The 23,441-nt window shown below is 34.2% G+C and overlaps 1 protein-coding gene across 1 annotated transcript; it reads right to left on the bottom strand.

The window, feature by feature from the left end:
• Nucleotides 1–8,445: 8,445 nt before the first annotated feature.
• Nucleotides 8,446–22,792, bottom strand: LRRTM4 (leucine rich repeat transmembrane neuronal 4). Its single transcript, XM_058550827.1, has 3 exons — nucleotides 22,604–22,792; nucleotides 13,453–13,819; nucleotides 8,446–11,623 (listed from the first exon to the last, which is right to left on the bottom strand). Exons 2-3 carry the CDS (start codon nucleotides 13,454–13,456, stop codon nucleotides 10,071–10,073), a joined length of 1,557 nt encoding a protein of 518 aa, XP_058406810.1. The 5' UTR covers nucleotides 13,457–13,819; nucleotides 22,604–22,792; the 3' UTR covers nucleotides 8,446–10,070.
• Between the last annotated feature and the right edge of the window lie 649 nt (nucleotides 22,793–23,441).

The raw sequence follows: 23,441 nt of genomic DNA, 5'->3' as shown, positions 1-23,441 counted from the left end.
ATTGTTTAGTATCAATAGAATAAGAATAGTCTGACAACATTGGTAAAATAGTGTATTTGCTTATGTAGTAAATCACCATATTATGATAAATTTTCAGTAAAAAATGCAACGAGAAAGAGAATGTATACTATCATCTTTCTAGGCCAATGATCCTTGCAAATCTTCATGTTTCCATGGAGAATTGCATATACATTCTCAAGGAAGATGTTACGCCAAAATTAAAGGGGCAAAATGTTGGAATTATCTCTTATCCTCCAGCCATTTGAGAAAAGACAGACCAGGAGTGGCAAAGAACCAAAGAGTTTTTACAATTTGCAAAAGGTTAAAAGTTTATATTTACTAACAACATTCTCTTATCTTTCAAGTTTCAAGATTGGAATCTAAGCAGTGATTCTCAAAAATTTAAAATAAAAATATTTGGTTAGACTACTGTAGATTATATGTGAGTTTCATCCAAGATCAATTGATTGACTACCTAGCAACTGGGGAGGGGGAAGAGATGGAGAAAAGTAAGGTCAGGGCTAATGGTTATGTGGTCACTGTTCACTGCAGGTCAGAAATTACAGTGGGAATAGCTACCACTAAACTGGTATCCCTAAATACAATGGGAAAAATGAGATCCCTGGGTGGCACAGGGTTAGTGTCAGAACTTAACTGCCAAAGACAAGATAGGCATGGTTACCATAAGGGACAGCCGAGTTGAAGCAGTAATCAAGAGAGACTCAAAAGAGACTTATATGTTATTGTCTATTTGATCATGATGTCCCTAGAAAAAAAGTAGATGAGTGGTCCACTAAATTCTTACTTGATCCGTATAAATGGAAGATCACTAGGTCGAACAAACAGAAGTCTAACTTGAATCACCAAAATAGAGTCATGGCCCCACAATAAATTGCGAGACTTGAGCAAGTTTAGAAATCCAGAACCCTTTGAATGAAAAGCAAGTCAGATCCCCTTGAGGAAAGACTGCTACACTATCAAAAATGTATACTCTTAATAATCTTTCCCCCAGCTTCCCAAAAGGGACTTAACAGTTATTTACCAAGGTAACTGTGAAAGTGAAGTAAGCAGATTTTGAGGGATTACTGGACATTGACTCTGAAGTGACACTAATTCCTGGAGATCTAAAACATCACTGTGGTCCCTAGTCAGAGTAGTGGCTCATAGAAGTCAGGTGATCAATGGAGTTTTAGCTCAGCTCCATCTCATAGTGGGTCCTGTGGGTCCCCGAACCCATCCTGTCGTTATTTCCCCAGTTCTAGAATACATAATTGGAAGAGACATATTCGCCAACTGGCAGGATCCTCACTTTGGAATAAGTCTGCCTTTCCAATCACAAAAACAAAAAAAAAACCACTTATTGTCTTCTCTAGCAAAGATAACACTCTTCTCTTGCCTATAGTGTGTTAGTTTTTGTTAAGGGCCTGTATCAGTGGTGCCCTTTATTTCATAGCACACAATAGTATCACAGGAGGAATTCCATGGGGAAATTTAAAAAGAAAGGTACTTCCCTTTAAAATATATTACAGGAAAAGCGACAAAAATAGGAATTATATAGTATATAGTTATGCAAAAATAAGAGCTCATCTTATATTCAACCAAAATACATACTTATTATACACACCAAAGCATTGAATGTGAATATATATATATACATATATATATACGTATATATACACACACACACACACACCCCTCTGGAGAAATATCAGGTCTTCTTGAAATCACATAACTTCTTATTCACAAGGAATACTCAATACAGTGTTTGAAAATTCCCACTTGTCATGTATAAACACTTTGGGAGAATGAAAACTACCTCCGCTAGTTAAGAAAAGGAACCAAAGGGCAATATTTGATCAGACTGGAAATTTACAAGTTGTTTCTATAACCCATTTCTTCTTTAGAATTAATACCAATAAAAGAATTGTAAATGCTGCTTTCTTTGAAACGTGAATACAATGTTCAGCCAAGGGAATATTTTAAAAATCCTGAGGTATTTAAATATTAGTGTGTCTGGAACCCAAACTAAATTACAGCTCAGACAAGGGACTGAAAGTTCACGTTTATTATTCACTTTGGTAAAAATGTAACCACAACACTTGCTTCTACATCAGGGAGCATTATAACCATCATTGTAACTAATAATAACAATGAAAATAATACAGCTACCTTGTATTTTGCATTTTTTAGCAGACAGTAGGGCTTATGGCTAATAATCATTTATATTTACACTAAAGATTTTATGGAGGAGTTCAGAGTGGTTTTCGAATAGTAGCTCATTAATCATCTCAACAAGTTAGTTGGAAAGTTATTATCCCAGTTCAATAGATGGAAAATTATATCCCACAAAGGTCAGATATATATTTACTTGTCCAATATTACAGAAGGAAAGCGAGTCAGTTTCAATCTCTGAGACCTCTTTTTCAACCCTTGATCTAACCACTGGACCAATGCAATTTTGGTCCATGATGTGGTTTGACCATTAACCTGAAGTACTTCAAGGCTGACCTTCTGCTATTACTTTTACAGACGTATAAACACGGAAGAAAGTAACAATTTTGCATCTATGGAGACCAATACTAAAATGACTCAGACATAATTAATTTATATTTCTAATTTTTTTCTTTTTTTAAGTCTTCCTAGAAACATTTAACAATATTTAGAGTCAATTTAAAACTGTAAATATCAAACACTTAACAGTGAAATGCATCATGATCAAATTTATGCTGAAACAAACAAGCAATATTTTCAGGGCTTCATTTGAACATAAATGTATTTAATAGGAGTCAGTTAAAGGACACAAAATCAACTTTTAATAAGTCTCAGCACTGAAAATAATTAGGTCTCCAGGAGAAAATGAAAGAACCAATGTTTCAGTAAATGTGACTTGAGGGAGGAGGAAGGAATTGAAAAAGCAAGCATAAAATTTATACCCAAAGACTGTTTCTTGTTTTTTTGTTTGCTTTAATAAAATCAATGTAATTTCAATGCTTTATCTGATGACATTTAATTTTTAAAGAAGGCAGCAAAACAATTGTTATCCTTTAAAATGAAAATATACAGTGAATATGAATTAAGTAGCATTGACTTTCCAAAATAAAACAATTTTAGGTATTTTCCCTCTTTGTCAACATTATTTGCTATTCCAAAATTAGTGTCTATATAGTTTTGCTCTAACCTTAAACATGAACCCAAAATGGAATCAATTCATAACTCTATATATTCCTATTTGGAAGTAAACTTTTGCTTTTTGAGATGCTAAAAAAGAGTGAGTTTTCTTAAACAAATCTATATTCATCTTAGCTTGTCTGATTCAAATATTCAAATACACCACTAAAAATTAAAGAACTTTTTAGGTCGTCAATTCAATGAGATTTGAAGATTCCCACCATTTAAATAATAGGTAAAAATGATCATTATAAATTTGTGTATAAAATTTTGTTTTGGTGTTATATTCTTTCTTTACCTTACAATTTTCTTTTAAAATCAAAATGATAAAAATGTTTACTGTACCTTACTTTCTTCTACTAGAAGAATTTATGTTTTAGAAAAGGAAAAAGATGACCCTTCTTGCTAGGTTTAATAATTACATCTTTACCCCTAAGTCTGATGTCTGAGAATTCAGTAAATATACACAAGACTGAAGTAAAGGAGAGAATAGAACCTTCCAAGAGATGGGGGTATGAATGCCCCAAAATTCAGAAAACCATCATGACAACTTGAGGCAATGAGAGAAGAAACATGAAATTATTTTGATGTTTTAAAAGAATTTTAACATCTCCCTCAAATATTTACTTTTGAGGCAATTCCTATGAACTGGACAAGTTAGTAAAGAAGAGGTTTACTCAAAAGTATAATATATATTACTCTACTATTGTGTAATACACATTTCAGTATTTTAGAAATATTTATGTGGGATATATGAGTGTTAGGTTGTATAAAGCTGTTTAAATGCAATTATATTCCAAAGTTACTTTGATATTTATGTTTAAGAATACCATTTATATAATATTAAAATATAAAGATATCTCATTTCCATGTATAAACAACAATGCTAAATATCACAATCTTATTTAGCTATGCACTTATTATTTATCTGATATCCAGGTATCAGCTTTTGTTCAATGTTTTCCTTTTAGTCAGGTTTATTCATAATTTTTGGACAAGATTTTTTTCTGAATTTTTTGTATTCTCACCATTACTTTAACCTTTTATTAACGTGTATCAGTTTTGCTGTCATTTCATTCCCAAGCCTCATGTTTACAAGTATTATAATATATAAGATTTACTTAAAGTCAAACATCTTACTTTTAAAGGGGTAATTTTCCATTGCTACATTTGTTTAGACCTTAATTTCTCTTGACAGTGAAAGTATTATTTTTAATACTCTTTAGTAGGAGTATAAATCACAGCCTTTGTACATATCGAGCAGTTTCAAGCATATGAAAGCTGTTTATTAAAAAGACAGTGATTTTGATACCATAGGAAATCCCGTGCTGCTTCTCAACCTTCCTTAACTTACAGTTAAAGTTTTAATGGCTTATGGAGTGCATGGGAAAAATACCCTCATAATTTCTCTTTCCTTTTAAGAATACTGAGATTTTATTAAACTGACCCAATGAATGATGATTCTTCTGGTACTATAAAAAGCAATTTTAATTTTTAAAACATATTCAACATCACTTCATGCTTTTCACTGATCAGAAGACATACTATTTCAAAACTCCCAGTGTCTGGTGATATACAGGTTGTCACTGTTTCACTTTGATTTAGTGAATCATGAAACTCGAGAGACATGAGAATTCTGGTGAGTCACCAAGTCCCCAGTGCTAATATTACCGAGCAACTTCCAAAGCATAAAGCTATCTATAAATGCAATTCCTGAGAACTAGGATTTTATTGAATATAGAAAAGTCTCAAGAAGAAAAATTCTGGAAAAATATGAAGATTACTGGAGTGTGTATACATTCCTAAGACTATAGTCAGACTTCTCAAGTTGAGATCTTAGAGAACAACCAATTATTAAAACCTTGTCTATGAGATGCTAATATGAGCTAATTCTTGAAAAAGGAAATGAACCTTTTATAAACATCAGTTTAAAATCTTTCCTAAATTAGCCACATCAGGGCTTCTTGGTAGCTGCCACTCCTTACCGCTACCATTTGCAGATTCTAATGAAAATTCTATTCACAAACAGATTTTAATTGGATCAAATTCAGACAATAGATTTTTTAAAAGGCAGTCATATTTTAAATGCTTTTAAAATAACTAGTTACCTGGCAGATTTTAAAAGATATATAAATTTGCGTGTGTGTTTGATTGCATGCGTTCATGTGTGTGTATGTATGTGTGTGTGTTTCCCCACAAGCATAAAGAAATTGTATGGCTGCTCACCTGAGCACCCCAATTTTTATTAACTCAAGAAGTCCTTTCTTTTCTCATTTACAATGAACATAAATAGCTCAGTTTTTCCTCCATATCTCCTCTTGCTCTTGTAGTCCTGGGGGTGACCACAGAGATTTTCCGAAGTTTACTAATGTGAGGAATGCTTTGAGTTGTGATACATCGCACTAGTTGATTCAGTGAGGGGTCACAGATAAATGAAGTAACCAGCCCAAAGTTACACCAAAAATGGCAATAACAACTTTAAACTCTGTTTTTTTAAAAAAGAACACTAGACTATCTAGACATAAGATACTTATTATTTTAGAGATGATTAAACACTTATCTTAAGTATGTTCTTGACTAACAAATTCTGGCAATTAAAATTCAAGATTTTTTCATTAATATTTCAAATCTTCAAAATGGACAAAAATTTTAATGGAAAATATATTCTCTTTCCCTCTCTGAATATGAACACATACACATAATTACATACGTACAAACATACAGACAAATATACTTTATGTGAATTTATAAAGCATAGTTTCAATTATAACATTTTAACATACAGTAGCAGTCAGCCACCAAAATAAAGTTTATTTTCTATAACTTTATATTGGTAAGTGTAAATTAAACTCAATGATACCAGGCTGGCTTCACTTAGAGTCCTCTTGGAACATATTATGCTTTTTAGTTCTTGGAAATTCATTCCAAGAATGAATACATATAAACTTCAAATGACAATTCTAAATCAATAGTTTGGACCTGATCTAATATATTCAGTAAATATAAATATAAACTGTTAGAAATGGTCTATATTTTCACTGCACAGCAGTGAAAGAAATTATATAAGCTCAAACTGACAACCAATATATTTATATTTTACTTGATTTCGAAGAGTGTGACCAAAATATCAAATATTTGGAAAATATATACCTATAATATCGCCTATACTCTCATTTTCCTAATGGCAGCACTGTTAGCATTATGGGATCATTAAACTTTATATTTCAGTTACTTAACTTTTAAAACACTTTAGATGGAGAATCTCTTTGGAGACCACTTTTGTTCATTTCAAGGTTGTACCAATTTCATTTTTTTTTAATTCAAAAGACAAACTAGAAATGTTCTCTCTTGTCCTGTATTCACAATGACTATTTTATAAAGGTCCTTTCTGTTTTCAGTTGATAAAATATCCTAGATACACCAGATATTCACAATTTTTTTCTGTATAATCTGTAAGAAAAATTTTGGTATACAGAATGAAATAACTTCATAATTCCTATAACATTTTTAATGAGATAAAGCTATGCAAAATTTCACAAGCTATTTTCGAAAGTAAGTCTTTGCAATTTTCTCTTTTAATGACATCTTACTGAGTTTTAGGCAAAGCTGTATTCTTTTAGCTCTAGGTTTTCTTTTCTGAGCACATATTGAGGAAAGATAAATTAAATGACTTAGTTCAACCAAGCACACGGATCCACTCAAAGTATAATGATTGAGATGTATGTATCTATTAGAGTTGTGCCATATATCATATTAATTATTCATAACTATCTACTCTATTCCTCTTTTATAGATACAAGAAATTTTTACTGCCTAAGTTATTATAATATTCTCCTTCAATTTATTAGCATAGAATGTATACGTGGACTTTTCAAAATTAAAACTCGTAAAGAATAGAACCAAAGTTATTTTCTTTGAAAATTGCATGCTATATTTGTGTGGTGGCTCATAGATACCATACTAATAGAAATCTGGATATTTTTACATTCTTCTTAAAATAAATAGACAAAATGAATATTTTATCTATATTTAGATCATAGTAACTTCACATAACATTAGTTGGATAAGTGTAATTTTCAATTTAATGCAATTTATTTTCAAGGCACTATCTTAGAAAATTAGCATTTGGTGCTACATTTTCTAGTTAAATATTTATGGCTTTATTGGGTACAGTTTGGCATTTTGAATTGAAAAAAAATCTATCTCACAAAATTGTATTATAAACATATTAATGGTTCTCTATTTTTTTAAGCTACTGATAGCATGAGGTTTGTGAAAACAACACCAGACTAAAACACAGCATACCTCTACTGACCTAAAAAATCATAAACCTGGGCATATCATTCCTCTTTTATGGCTTCATTTGGTAGAGATGTTTGCTCTAAGAGAGTATTTCTCAACAGCAGAAATTTTACTCTGGGGTGACAAACAAATGAAGGAAAATTATGGTTTTCATAATAATTTCCAAGAATTTGCTTTTCCTCATTTTTTATATTTACCTATAACTGTAACACACCAAACATCCTGTCAAAAAGGAGGAGTGGCAGCTGAAATTTGTATGTGTTTTTGTGTGTCTGTGTTTCAAAACAAGTTAACATTCATTTAAACATAGCTTTATTGGACCCTTCACACTCTCAAGTGGAATTAACAGTCTTAAATGTATAGCCCACCATTTTCAACTTTTTAGGGCACGGAGAGTTTGATCTACTTCTGTACGGCTGCCATTTTGACTAAACAGCTTCATCATAATAATTCATTAAATTCTTCATTGTTTAAGCCTTCACACTACATTCACCCCCAACAATACCACTGCAACTTCATGACCATAAACTCCACTGTACATAACATACATAGTATCAAAATGTGTTTTGAAATACTCATGTTTTTAAGGAACAAAACATGTATTTTGTTCCTATCATAGTAATGCCTAGGGTCTTTGAAGGAATAATCTCTGGAATGTAACATCTCTGGAAAACTTTTACAACCAATATTCTCAAGTCCTAGTTCTTTAAGAATCTTTCTTCTTTCTTAGTGATTCTTATAAGTAAAAATCATCATTCTACTACAAAAGTTAAGACAAAATGAATGAAATTGAACTGAATTTTCCTTTTCTTTTTATATTACTAGCTTTTAAGAGGATCAAAAAATATAAGGAGAATCTAGAATAAAACATGATAAATTTGTTTTACTAATATTCATGTATATTGTATAAATGTCGGCCTGCAATAAAAACATCAAGTCTTGTTAGACTTTTATATAAAATCTTTTATTCTCTTTAATTTTTAAAGGCAATTGCTTATACAGGTTTCTTTTAGGGATTTACTATCTGGGATTACTTCTCTTATTTTCAATTGTACACAAAAAAGAGAAAATGAACTCTGTAAAGAATAGCCCAATATTCCAAATTATACTGAGTTGGAGATTATTTCAAACTCAGTGCTTTGTCTGAAAACATTTTCATTAGCATCTGCATTTAGAACTATGGAAAGATCTGAGTATATATTATCAAAGAGCAAATTATATTTTCCAACTGTTATAACTAGTATTAAACAAGGCAAAGTCTTTAAATACTCATTAAAACTCTCTTTTGAAAAAGTAATCATCTAAAATCGGTACTAAGACGACACAGTGCCAGAACTTAATCTCTCTTCTCTAGTTTATTCCAGCCACAAGGTCTTGGCAGTCACAGTCTTGGCACTTTTTGATCAACTTTACCAAAAAAAAGAATAATTTGCATCCAATATTACTTATTACAAGTCGGAAATCTGTGACTATTTTTCTATTCATAAACATGATCCTATAAGTGATCTCTAAAATTAAATAATCAGAAACTGGGTCCAAATTTACTCTCATGAAAATGAAAATAGCACAACATGAAATGCCTTCATTTGAGGCTAATGTCACAGAAAGAGAGAATACCCAGAATCAAATCTCTCTCTTCTTATTTATAAATATTTGCATCAGTAAGTTTAACAAGAACATATATTATTTCTTTTGGGGATGACAGCAACACTGACAAACAGTCCCTGTTATGCCTGTCATTATGTTATTGCTAAATCATCCACAACATCACGACCTGATTTTAGTTACCAGGGACAAAGCCAAAACATGGAATTTAAGTTTCATTCTGATTACATACAAATAGCCAGCACTTAAGAAAACCTTTGAAAAATGATCTACGTCCAGTTAAAAAAAAGAAAAAAGGGAGGGAAGGAGAGAAGGAAAAAATGAAAGGAAGGAAGGAAGGAAAGAAGGAAGAAAACAGGGAAGGAAGGAAAAAAAGAAAGACACCTTTAAAAGCCTAATATCACTAATTACACAGTAGGCCTCTGACATTCTCTATGCTGGTATAATAACTAAATGCCAAGTAACAAGAAAACAGTTTTCCCTGTGAGATCCCTGTTGCATGCTTTGATTAAAACTAAAAATTTACAACAAAATCAACCCTTGGGTAAATTGCTCTTTGGTTTAAATCTTCGTTACCTCCTAGAATTTTGGTAAAATCACTTTGTTTTTAAATTAAGCTGGCCCCTCCTTCTTTATGCCATTACAAAAGTCAAACAACAAGAACCAGACATAAATTTCAGAATGAAAAGAGTTTTGTTTGTGTGTGTGTTTGTGAGTCCAACCCTTGCATACAAACTGTTAAAAAACAGATGTTTTAACATAGTGCTTTATTCCAACTTAATCTCATCCTTGAATGAACTTCCTTCAAGTTTCAACCATTAAAAAAAAGCAGTCAATTTCCTGGTGGTTGTAATTTAATTAAGTAACCTTTCACACTGAGCAAAACCCAAAAGCAAAAGGGTCATTAATCTTTCTAGGGATTAGAGACACCTCTAGAGCTTCAAACATTTACCTCTCCTTCCCCGCAGTAGAAATGCTTTTAGGAGGATCATGGTTCATACCTCACATTCCCTGGAGCCAGAGATGGTATATGTGCAGGGCCCAGATCCATTAACGGATATATCCATGGTCTCAGAGTTTGTAGGCTTATAGTCCACATAATACTCCTGTAAAGGGGAATTCATTTGCCTTTCAGACTCTCTGGCCTTTTTCCGCCGCCTCTTCATAAGAGAGTGTTGCTGAAGTTGTTTCATGCTGGCTGGGTAGCGTTTCCAAGACACATAGATGACCAAGAGGATCATGGCCACCGAGAGGAAGAGAGCCACGCTCCCTGCAATAATTTTGTGAAATGAAACATGCTCATATTCTTGCTCTGTGCCAGGAATCTGAAACCCTGGGGAAGGGCTTGGTGCTTCAAAGGTGGGCTGGATGGGGTCTGGTTTGGAGATTGTAGGTTTAGGGATAATCAGAGGCTTCTGGGGAGTTTGGGGCACCAGGTGTGATCTTTCTGTGTTGACCACCTGGACTTCAGAGCAGATATTATATGTTTCCACTGCATCACTAACCTTTTCACCCTGGATATGCTTAGGTCCTGCACATATCATGGTGCTTTCCTTATTTCCTTTAAAATTCTTGAGCCAATAAAATAGAGGACAAATGCTCCGACTGCACTCCCACATGTTTCCGGACAAGGTGATGGATATTAATGATATCCACGCATTGACAGTTTCCTGTGAGATGTTGGTAAGCTTGTTGGAATCCAAATTCAATTTCTGCAAATTCGGCAGACATTTAAACGTGCCCGGCTCAATTCCTTGGATGTCATTCCCTGATAAATCCAAGTTGTGTAAGGAACTCCAAGTCCATGTCAAGCCTTGGCTGATGGAGCGAATCCTGTTCCACTGTAAGTAAATTGAGCGGAGGTTGAAGAGACGTGGAAAATGAGCAAAGTTGATCTTGGAAAACTGATTGTGCTCCAAGTGGAGCTCCTTTAACTTCAAGAGGCCAGCAAAAGCATTTCGGGACAAGCTTCGAAGACGATTGTAACCCAAATCCAGAAAGTCAAGATTTCGACAGTCTTGAAAAACCCTTATGGGCACAGTCTTCAGTGAGTTAGATCTCAAGTGCAAAATGATGAGTTTCCGAAGGCCTTTAAATTGTTCTGATTGCAACGTCTGAAGCTTATTGTAGGAGAGGTCCAGATTACGGAGATTGGGAACTGGGTGAAATGTTTTATTGTGCAGATAGGTAATTTTGTTGGAGCTTAAAATTAATTCTTTCAGTCTACGGATCCCTTGAAATGCATCTTCATCCACTGAGCTAATGTAATTATGGTCAAGATAAAGCCATATAAGCTGGTTAAGGCCGGCAAACTGATTGGATTTGAGTTTCTGAATGCTGTTGAACCTTAATGATAAGCCTTGTGACCCTCCAGAAATGTTCTCGGGGATATCTGCAAAAGCATGAGACTCACAGTACACAATTTTGCCATCACATCTGCAGTTCTTTGGGCAAGCTCTCTGAGCCCCTGCGAGCATAACAAGCAGCAGTGTAGGAAGTAGCACTAGCACCACACGCATGCCTCTCAGCTGCGTAATTAAACGGAAACCTACAATATTAAAAAGAAGACAAACGCACATTGTAAAGCTGTTAATATAAATCACCATCAGCTTACCAATATTAGGGGTATTTCATCTAGTGTAGCTATGGGACAGTTGATTTAAGAACAATGTACCTAACATTTAAAGCCTTATTTTTATTTTCCTCAGTGTTGCATGTTTGCTATTTAGGTTTCATTCTTTCTTCCTTGATTTTCAAATCACCACAGTGCCTAGAAGTAAGAAAAGCCTCCCCGAGTTTCAAGAGTTCATATGTACACGAACACTGAAAAGCACAGAGCCTATCCTCTCACTTAATGCCGACATTTTAATAACAATAATTATTTAGCTAGTCACTCTGTTGAGCACCAGTACCAAAAGGAAGAGTTCTAATTCTTCCAGTAACGGCAAAAATGTGACATAGTAAGCCCCATACTTGTACATCCTTTTGAGTTTAGCAAACAGGCTGTGATTGGCAAAGGAGCTTCAGTAAGCTGTCAAGGTAACCCAAGTTTGCCCTGCCTGAAATTGTATCCTTATTGCATAATGAAATAACAATATATGAGCTCTGAAAAAATGGCATTGGGACTAGTATAGGCAGCCAGTGAAGCATGGTATGAAGACTAATAACAGTGCGAGGTACTCTCCAGGTGTTAAAGAACATACATGCTCTCAACATTCAGGAAAAGCTGCCTAGTGAGGCTCTCCTGCCCAGTGATACATACATCGGCTCAGAGCCCTAACTACTGATAACACAGGATACTCCAAAGTTAAGACTGTTAAATTCTAATTAAACATTTGCATAAAAGGCAAAATAATCTTGTGTAGTATTAGTTTTGCTGTTATTTTTAACACAGCTGCTTTTGTAAATTTCAGGCATAAATTGGGAGAGAAACAGACCGGTTATCCGCCTCCCCCTCATCCCGACCTGCTCAAATTTCTCACTCACTTTTTTTTCTCCCCTACCTCCATTAACTTCAGAAGACCTGCAAAGTTGCAATCTATTGGCACTTATGCTGCATTTCCAAGTCATACCGTGTTTAGGGACTTCTTTCCTCTGTCAACAGTAGATTTATTATTTCTTAGCGGTGGGGAAAAAAAAATCCTACCGTGTGCTGCAGTTTATTTCTCTTAAATATTCATGTTTTCAACCAAGAGGCAATCAGCCAAACCTCTAATCAAAAAACTCTCCTTCTTTGCCTCAACCAGTTAAGTATTTTTTTTTTTATTTGAAACCCGATCTTGCTCTCTTGTCCTCTTGCCAGCTACAGACTCATTGAAATACATTCTAGCTCTCCCATACAGGAGAAAGACGAGGGGGAAAGCCAGTCACACTTGAAAAAATAAGACTGGCAAATGACTGCTGGAAATTTGGAAGCTATGTTCAGGATACAGCTTCAAAGATAAAACAAGCCCTTGTGCAACCTCTGATAAAGTAAGGACCCCACCCCGACACACACACAGTAAAGTGTGAACAATCTTCCTGACAGCAACCAGAAATACAAGCATGGTTAATATTATCAAGAAATAGAAGCAAACACAACATTTATCTCAAGCTCAATTCCCAAGCTGTAGGTACGCATACGGTAGAGACAGTCTTAAAGATATTCCTCTAGAGTCTGTTTAAGTCTGCGTTATGCATTTACGGATTAAAAAAAAAAAACTACAAAGAGGAAAATGATCTAAAAATATAATAGCAACTATAGTGAGTCAACTGGCAAACTCAGAGGTTGCTGCTTTTTGCCTGTTTCTCCGTCTTTTATCAGCTAATGCCATGACTGAGGATAGGAAGCCAAGAGGATCAGGTTTGCTAAGAAAGAAACAACTAAAGTTCACTTACCCATCCTTTGTCATCCAAAAACGTTTCCCCCCTTTCTCAGCTTTCTTCTTATTTGGTCTCTTGGGCTGAAACCGACACCACCTTCATGACACAGTGCGGCTGTCATTCACATCATTCTGATCTCGCATGTGAGCTAGAAGCTCCATACAAACTTCCCCGAAGAGGACAGGCAAAAAAATATATATACATACATGAAAAAAAATCAGCATGAGGTGGGATGGGGGTGCGGGGAGAAGGAAGCCTTGGGGGGGGAGGGGGCGGGCCTCTAGGCTCTGAGGACCATTGTGTAATTCACCAGAGACCCATCAGCAGTAATTGGCAATCTGTGCAAAAGAGCTACAGCCCATCTCGGAGGTAACCAACTTCTCTGTAAAAAGAGAGGAAAAAAAGAGAAAATCTTCAGAATACCTGGCATTCCTTATTGTGCTGGCTTTTGCCATTCCCAGATAAAGCAATTCATCCTCTGGATTTTCAGTTCTTGAAGCAAGTGGGCCTCCTGTGCTGTATGAGACCCCAGTTTAAAAGCTATGCAGGCTAGGTTTATCCATTTAGCTGGTCAGGTTTAAAGTGTTTTGTAGCTGTGCTGAGAGGCAGCTCTTGTCTAATTCAGAAGGCTTTCCAGAGACTGATGATGCTCAGAGCTTGTTGGTGCTAATGCTTGAGTTTGTGATACACTGAGTGCCCTCCGCTGGAGAAAACAGATTGCACATTAAAGACGGGAACAAGTGAGCCTGTCAGTGGTGTGCAGCCTTCCCTCTCTCAGAAAGGAGAATTAAAGGCACAGGATCACTTTTTTTCTCTCCAATCATACAAATTATGAAAGGTTTATGCCAAGGAGTTCCATTCAGTGATATCAAATATTAAGTAAGATACCGCTTCTCTAAATATTATGCAATTAGTAGTTTTTAAAAGTTGCCTCAACCTGAATTTTTTTTTCGCTGCACATACCGCAAGAGATTTCTTACATTTTTTCAACAACAGACATAACTTGAGTTTTATTTTTGTTGCTGTTGGTTTGTTTTATTTATTTACATTTTTTAAGCAAATCACATAGAGGAACAATCTTACCCAAAGGAAAAACATAATAGATCATTTTTAAAGATAGTCACATTTAAAATTTTTAAGTCTAATTTTTAAATTCCCAACCCCTGATAATAAAATATATTCTGCAATTATGTGCATTTTATTGAACAGTCTAGATAATTACTTTCTAAAAGTGCACATTTTTAGACAAAGCAGTTTTTTAAATACTATATTACTAAATGTGAAGGCAACTAAGAGAAACTAAATGTTAGTGAGATAAGGGTAGAATATGACATCCTTAGTGCAGTCATTTCTTAAACTTGTCTACATTTATAATGCAATTCTTTTCCTATGCAAGTCACTTTCATAATGTGTAATTTCAAGAAAACACAAACATGTGAGTGCTACATCATCTTTGTATTTCTCTCAAGTTTGCAGAATATCCTCAGAATTAGGAAGGATGAAATGATAAAATACCTGAGATATGTATTTTAAAAAACCTAGACACACTTTCCTTGAACTTGTACTGAACCTTGAAAAAAAATAATATAATGCATCACCTCCATTTTGTTTCTCTTCTTTGCTTATTTATTTCATAATCCTCTGGCACATAATAAATTTTGGAACAATCCAGCAGAATGAACCAATGTAGTATAGAGAAAGACTGCCTAACCTACTTTAGCAGGTGTGAGAAGTTTAAATAAATTTTACATAAGCATCTAGAATTGCTGTGGATCACTGGAAATGAATAGTTTTAGAAATATTTCTTGGTTTTAGATTATCTGCCAAAATATTAATAAGGAGGGCTTGTCATATGAATAACATATATAATTTGACTCAGATTTATGAACAGGCAGTCACAGGCAACTGTCTAATTACTAAGATTTCTCAAGGAACAGAAAGGAATAATATGTCCTCCAAATATATCCCTTTCCCATTAACTGATACCTGAATTTCTATTTTAGAAATGTTATGTCTTTGGCTTGAGGCTTAATACCTATTAAAATGCAAATGAACACCAAAAGAGGCAATTTTATTTGGTTAATGAAAGGGGTATACCTTTCTAAGGAAATAAATAAACACAAATGATACACATATAATTTGTTCATAGTAGTATAGTTTACAGAAAAACAAAAACCCCACCCAAATATTCAATGACAGAGGATTAGCAAAGGAAAAATTAATATATTCATGAAATAGAACACATGCTGCCATTAAAATTAAAATGGTTTCTATTTGCTGATAGGGAATGTGTAATGTACAAGTAAGGAGGGTGGGGCAGAGAACACAAGTACTAGAGTATGATGAAAGGGAGTCTATTTCTGTACATAATTTTATTTGCATGAGGCCAAAATAAAATATACAGAGCAAATTTTCCTGGGAGATGGATTTTGGATGTATTTCATCTTTTATGATTTTTTTGTCTATTTGTATTTTCTAATTTTTTAAAAGTGATGAATATGTGGTACGTGTGATATATATACATATATATGTATACATTTTCCTTTGAATACAGGATATGAGAACAGCTTTTGATAGTAGATTGAAAAACATCTCATGATGTTATCCACATTCATGCTATAATAACCAGCTAAAATGCAAGTCTCGTTTGAAGTACTAAGATCTAATAGATGCTGTATTCCAAAGTAGATACTAGATCATATGCACAATTTACAAGATATAAAAAAATCAGTTACAGGTCTCTTGAACACACTGTGAGAACATAAAAGGGTCAGGAGAGTTGAGAGTGACAAAGGATGTTGTGTGGAAGATTTCTTTGGAAAGAGCTGTCCTGATGTTACCTACTCACATGCATGTGTACACACACACACACACACACACACACACACACACAGACCCTTCACCTAAGGGAAGGGGGAGTATGTCAGCTCCTCAGCTTAATTGTACTGAAAGGGACTTCTACAGGCTACATGAAGAATTTGATATGTGTTTCCAATAGTGAGCCCAGCACTACAGAACGGTATCCGATTCTTGTCTGAGAAATCCAGAAGAGATAGGTTTGCCAGAACAAAGAAGAGTTAAAGTAGTGTTGGGATTGGCTTTCACTTTCAGAGTTTGTCTGGACAAAAATATGTACAAGTGTTTTTCATCCAAGAAAGGAGGGCTATGTGGGAGAGAAAGAATCAGCTTGAAGCCATTTTGAATCTTGGTGATACCCCCAACAGAAAGAGTCTGTGTAAGTGCATTGACCAAACAAACAGACAAGTAAACAAAAAACAAAAAGAAGCCGATCAAGTTTGAATAGGCACTAGATAGATGAAGAAAAAATGTGTCATCCTTGTCATGGGAAGTTTGGTCCATTATTCCTAATGTGGCTATTAAAGATCCCTCAGTGTGTCCACGAGAAAGAGAAACACGCTTTGACATCTGCTAAGCCCAGAGATCAAAAACCCTTTTTACAATTGTACCAGTCAACCAAGAAGTTTCCTGAGAGGGTCAGAAACAGCGGTGAGTAAGTGTGGGAGGAGGTAAGCAAGAATGAGGGAAGCTGACTACACTTCCTCTTTTTTCCTAGGTAGCTGATGGCCCATTTGCAACTGGTCCTGCACTGGAACAGAGAGAGCAATGCTTGTGCTTTATATGAAATATGAGGTATTGATTAATACGGTGGACTTAATCATTTCATTTACTGATTTGAGACTTTATGAACTAAGTATAACAGGATTTTTTGTCACCTCAAAGAGCATTCATTGATCTTACCTTGATAATTTCAAATTGACCATGGTAGGAGTATTTACACCAAGGAAATCAGCAAAAGCTAAAACACAAGGTGTGATGTATTGTTTTGTTGAGTGTCTAGACTTAAGAAAGTGATGAAGAAAATATTAATAATACAGATTAAACTTAGAACTGTACTGTTTTATAGCCATTTAATTATAAATAACACAAAAATTGAGAAATATCTTTCCAGTATTTGAAAACTATTATCTGATTGAGCAAAGAAGTCACACATCATTGACAAACAAGCGAAATTCCAGAATATGTCTTTGTTGTTTCCTTTTTGCTTACTCATCAATGTAAACAAAAATATCAGACAGTATTCACATTGGAATAATGCTTGGAGAGCCAGTTCTTAAACATTTACCATTATAACACCATGTCTAGTGGTCTACATATTTATTGCTCCAAAAGTGAACCAGTTTGAGCATGTAAATGCTAGTGATGACCTGGTTTCAATCAATAAATCAAGCAATCAATCAATTGCTATTATCACAATCAATGTCACTTTCAATATCTTCTTTCTTTCCTAAAATATTATTTGATCTCCTTAATTAAAAATTAAAAGGCTGTGTGGGCTGGCCTGGTGGCATAGCGGTTAAGTTTGCGTGCTCCACTTCGGGGGCCTGGGGTTCAGGGGTTCGGATTCCGGGCACAGACCAACACACCACTTATCAAGCCGTGCTGTGGCGGAGTCCCATATAAAGGAGAGGAAGATGGACACAGATGTTAGCCCAGGGCCAATCTTCCTCAGCAAAAAGAGGAGGATTGGCAACAGATGTTGGCTCAAGGCTAATCTTCCTCGCCAAAAAAAAAAAAAGAAAAATAAATTAAAAGGCTGTGTCAGTTAAGAAGTTTAAAATTACAAGTGAAAGAAATCTTAACTCAAATTGAACAAAAATAAAATAGAAAATTATTTTAATTCATGCAAATGAAATATTAGTCAGATATAGCTTGATCCAGAAATTGAATGTATCCAGTTTCCTTTGGTCCATTTCTCAGGCCTAACTTCCTGTGTGTTATTTCCATTCTAATTCTGGTTTCTAGATAGCTCCAGTAGCTCCAGTGTCATACATATTAAGATTCAAGAACCAATAGTAAATGTCATATTCATGCAGTGACTCTAGTGGAGTCTTTTTCTTCCACACTTGAATAATATTCTGTGTCCAGTGGATTGAGACTCTCTGGGTGGTTTACATAAAGGTCATGTATTCTACCCCTGAAGCAGTGCTGGGAATAGCTTCTTAAAAAACATGTATTTAAAGTGGGAGGAAAAATTATGTATGCATCTCTTCCAAAGTATGAAGTCATCATTAAAAAGTGGCTGCCCTGCCAGGGCACACCTTGCAGCCAGGTGGGGACCATGTAACTAATCTTCACCACGGACTCTGAGCAGAAGTGATATGTATCACTTCCAGGTCCAGGTGGTCAAGAGAAAAGGTCTCTTTCTCCTTCTTCTGATTAGAACCTAGGACTCTAACGCCCTGTTAAACTACTGGATTACAGAGATTATTTATGTTAGAAGTGTAAATGAGATAAGGGGTAGTGATAGATATTGGGAGCAAAAAGTATACACCATGCAAATAAATACATAAACCAACCAAACATATAAACAAACAAAAATAATAAATAAAAAGCAAAAACAAAACAAAATAAAACATAACAACCCAGTAACCTTCTGCTCTTGCTCGAATGGTACCTATGCTTACTTTATTCTCAATATGCAAAGCTCTTCCTACTCTGATTCACCCAATATTCCTAAACTTCCTAACGTCATTCTTAAAGGGTAAAAAAGCAAAATTAATATGTTCTGCCTACTCTCTCCTATACACACACATACACACTGAAAAACAAACCATACATGCACAGGCTTAAAAATAATGTAATCATCAAGACATATTTTAATTATGAACATTTCAACATGAAGAGGAACCTTGAATCATCTTTTTTCAAAATAAATGACCTTGTCTCCCTTTTCAATTTACTTATCATGATTTAATAGTACCTCATTTCTGATAGTAGTGATAACTAGTTACTTACCTTGTTAAAAATCTAAAGAAAAATAACATTTCATTATGCATATAATAACATGTATAGGGCCAGCCCCGTGGCTTAGCGGTTAAGTGCACGCGCTCCGCTACTGGCGGCCCACGTTCCGATCCCGGGCGCGCACCGACGCACCACTTCTCCAGCCATGCTGAGGCCACGTCCCACATACAGCAATAGAAGGATGTGCAACTATGACATACAACTATCTACTGGGGCTTTGAGGAGAAAAAGGAGGAGGATTGGCGATGGATGTCAGCTCAGAGCTGGTCTTCCTCAGCAAAAAAAAGAGGAAGATTAGCACAGATGTTAGCTCAGGGCTGATCTTCCTCACAAAATAAATAAATAAATAAATAACGTATAATATTCAGCTGAATCTAGGAATCTTGATGTCCATACAGAAAACCTTTAAGTGTGATGTATATAGTGATTAGGATAATGTTCATATTTTTAATACAGTCACAGCAAAAGTTGTATTGAAATATAGACACAAAAATGGACTCTTTCTGGGTCTCATTTTATTAACCAGTGAAGTGACTTATCAAATAAGAAAAATAAATTGATAACCTATTATAGGATATTAATAAGTAGATAATGATAATGTGAAACATGATAAAATGAGGGTTGGGGTGGATGAAAATTGGACATTAAACAAATAAAAACAAAAATGAATACATAATTTATGGATCAGACAAATGTTAGTAAATGAAAAAAGAAGATATTATTAAACATAATAATGAGAGATAATTTGTATGGGAGAATTTGGAAAGGAATCTTTGAAAATAACATTTTAATGGACTTGCAAGTAAAATGCTCTCATATATTTGTGAAAAGAATGAGTAGGAGTGAACCAGGCAAAATGAAGGACAAAGGAGAAGAATGTAGCAGAGAAAACAATAAATAATGAATAAATAATGGGAAAAAACAAACAAACAATAGAAACAGACTCACAGATGATTCAATATTAGAGTTATCAGACACAGACTTAAAAATAGTTGTGGTCACTATCTTAAAAAAAATAGGTGATAAAATAGGGGATTTCAGCAGACAAATAGAATTTGTGAACAAGAATCAAACCCAAATTATAAACCTAAAACAAGAATAATTGAACATAGTTGAAATTAATTACTCTATAGATAGATTTAAATGGAAATTGGGAAGAGCTGAATGGAAGATTATGTAGTGAACTAGATAAAACAGTAGAATGTGAAATTTAGTTTAGGGGCTTTCATGTAATTATACAGATTTTTTTTGTCACCATCATAGAAAAGAATACATTTTACTGAACTGAAAATACTTTTTATAAAGCCATATTACTCTGATATTTTTTACTTTAATTTTGCTTAATGATATGCCAATAGTGTACCTAATTGACTTCTCAGTGTATATGGTTTAAGCAACATTGATATGTCTAAACATACAGATGTAGAAACTAAAATTAAGATAAGCTTAATAGTCTTTTCAAAATCTCACAAATACTTAATATTAGAGCTATGACTAGAACTCGATGCATGTGCAACGACATCATGTCATTTACATAACATGAGCTTTCTGTCTCTTATAGCCAATAGTGGCAACATCTATTAGAAATTCCATTACCAAGAAGTAACTCTTGGCTCAGTTATTTATAATTATTTGTTTGTCTTCAATGTCTGTTGTTTTCATAAACTTCGAGGTGATATAAGAAATCATGGATAACAGGACTGACAAATTCTTATATAAAAATGCACAACTTTGCTTCAGGGAAAAACTTGAAAAGAAAATGAAAACAATAGAGCAAGGCTTTGTTTCCATATGATATTTAAAAATGCTTACAATATAGATAGGAGTAATAAGCTATCAGAAATTCAGAAAATCAGACTAGAAAAACATATAAGATATATATTCCTACTAGGAAAAGAAATAAAAGATAAACCACATACTGACTATATTATCAGATATTGTGTTTTAAATTATATTGCACATGTTTTTCTGTGGTTGTCAAACCTATACCTATAGTGGAAATATAAATTAGGATAATTATTTTGTCATGTACTTAGCAGTATGTATCAAGATCCATGGAAACATTCCTAGCCTTTAACCTGGTGTTCCCATTCTAGGATGTCTTAAAGTAATAGTATACAATATTCAAACATATTCATTCAGTATTACTAGAAAAAGAAGAAAAAATAAGTCACAAAATAAACTTTCAAAAAATTAGAATATGTTACTCAAACATGACATAATCAATAAAATATTTATACCCACTAAAATATGAAAATAATTTTTATGACAAAAGCAAAATGACGTTCATTTTATTGATTACAACGGTGTGAAAAAAATCTATACTCATACCAAAAAAAAGCAAAAGTAACACAGAAAAAAAAATAGCTTGATAAATTTATAACTTTTTTGATAATTTCTATATGGTTATAATTCTCTTTCTGCAAACATATGGATCAGAAGGATAGAAGATGGTACCAGAAGAGTGTTGAATTCACTGTAAATTATGACAAATTAATTTCAGATATTGATCAAGTTTCTAACTTTATACAGAAAGATCTGACATACTTCGTAAATAATTTTAAACTAAGTATCTTTCCTGACTACAGAAACACACCCAATCAGACCTCCATTACAGGAGGCTGATTGGTGCAAGTAGGTATTTTACACCCTAATCTCCTTTTGGTGTCTGAGCCATGCCGATAACTCTCTTTGCCCTTTACATCTCACGTTTATCTTCTATAAGGAAGAGGATGGTAACACAAATCTGTATAGCAGAGAGATTTTGAGGGTTAAGTAAATAATGAGAGCAACACATATCAAGACCTATAAAGTGCTTAGTTCTACTATAATATTGCCAGTAGTATTCACGCTTATATAGCTGGTAAAAAGATATATTTAGTAAGTACTAATGTTTATTATTTTCTGCATATTGTCCTGACATATCTAGCAATTATATTTTGGTAATTGTCATCATATTGCTCTTATTGATTGGTTTTGGCCTTCTACAAAGTGTGGTTTATAATATCTTCCATAAACACAAGTTTTACAATTATTCACCAGATAGTCATGTTCATTGTCATCATATGATAGTGCCTATTTGTGTACGGTCCTCCGTGAAGTACTATACAGAATAGTTTTGACTGAAACAGCCCAACCAGGTATGCTGTATCAACTAATGCATGAAGCCTTAAATAACACCATTAATCAATATTCTTTTTCTTTCTGCCACACTGGTACATTTTCTCAAATGAAAGCAAAACAGTATATTAGAAAGAACATGAATATTGAAGTAAAAAGGAAACAGCTTTGCATTCTAATGTAGCGTTATTAGCTGTTTCTTCATTTAACAAATACTTACTGAGTATGCACTGTATCAGTGAGCAAAAAAGATCTGTCTGTCTTTGAGGCTGGCCTGGTGGCATAGGGGCTAAGTTCGCAGGCTTCTCTTCGGGGGGGGGGTTTGGATCCCGGGGTGTGGACTGACGCACCGCTTGTCAAGCCATGCTGCGGCGGTGTCCCATTTAAAGTAGAGGAAGATGGGCACGGATGTTAGCTCAGGGCCAGTCTTCCTTAGCAAAAAAGAGGAGGATTGGCAAATGTTAGCTCAGGGCTGATCTGATTAAAAAAAGCGGGATAATAACATATGATTTCTAAGATTATTTTGAGTACTAAATGTATGTATGTCCATATCAATATCCATATATTATAGGTATAGCCATATATTTATATTTAATTAATGCATGTTCAATGTTTTCCCTGATAGATTTAATAATATTCAAAGGAGTCTGTCTGTCTGTATTTTTGTATTTTTCACTATCAACTTTTTTCTTAGAAGAGAAAGTAGGCTTTTACTTCTTTTTTATTCACAGTCATTGCCAGGACATTACCAGGCCTGCTCAAGTTCTTCCGTTGAACATGTCTTATTGCATTGGCACTATCATCAAGGGGACCTGTATTATGGTCCAGGCTCAACTACAAACCAGCAAGATGCCCTTAGTAATATCACAATTTGACCTAACATTTTTTCCAATAATATCTAAAAGAGGGCATCAGATTGCTTTAGGGGCTAACAGTCCCTGATTAATTGCATACTAACTGAACTCTAGCAAACAAATAATAGGTTATAAATATTAGGAAAATATAAGACAATATTTGGTCTTCTTGCTTCCACATAAACCCTGACAAAATTAGATCTA

This window comes from Diceros bicornis, chromosome 12, assembly GCF_020826845.1.
Source record: "Diceros bicornis minor isolate mBicDic1 chromosome 12, mDicBic1.mat.cur, whole genome shotgun sequence".
NCBI classification, from domain to species: Eukaryota; Metazoa; Chordata; class Mammalia; order Perissodactyla; family Rhinocerotidae; genus Diceros; species Diceros bicornis.
The sequence above is the reverse complement of the archived record's forward strand: the minus strand, read 5'-3'. Positions and strand labels throughout refer to the sequence as shown.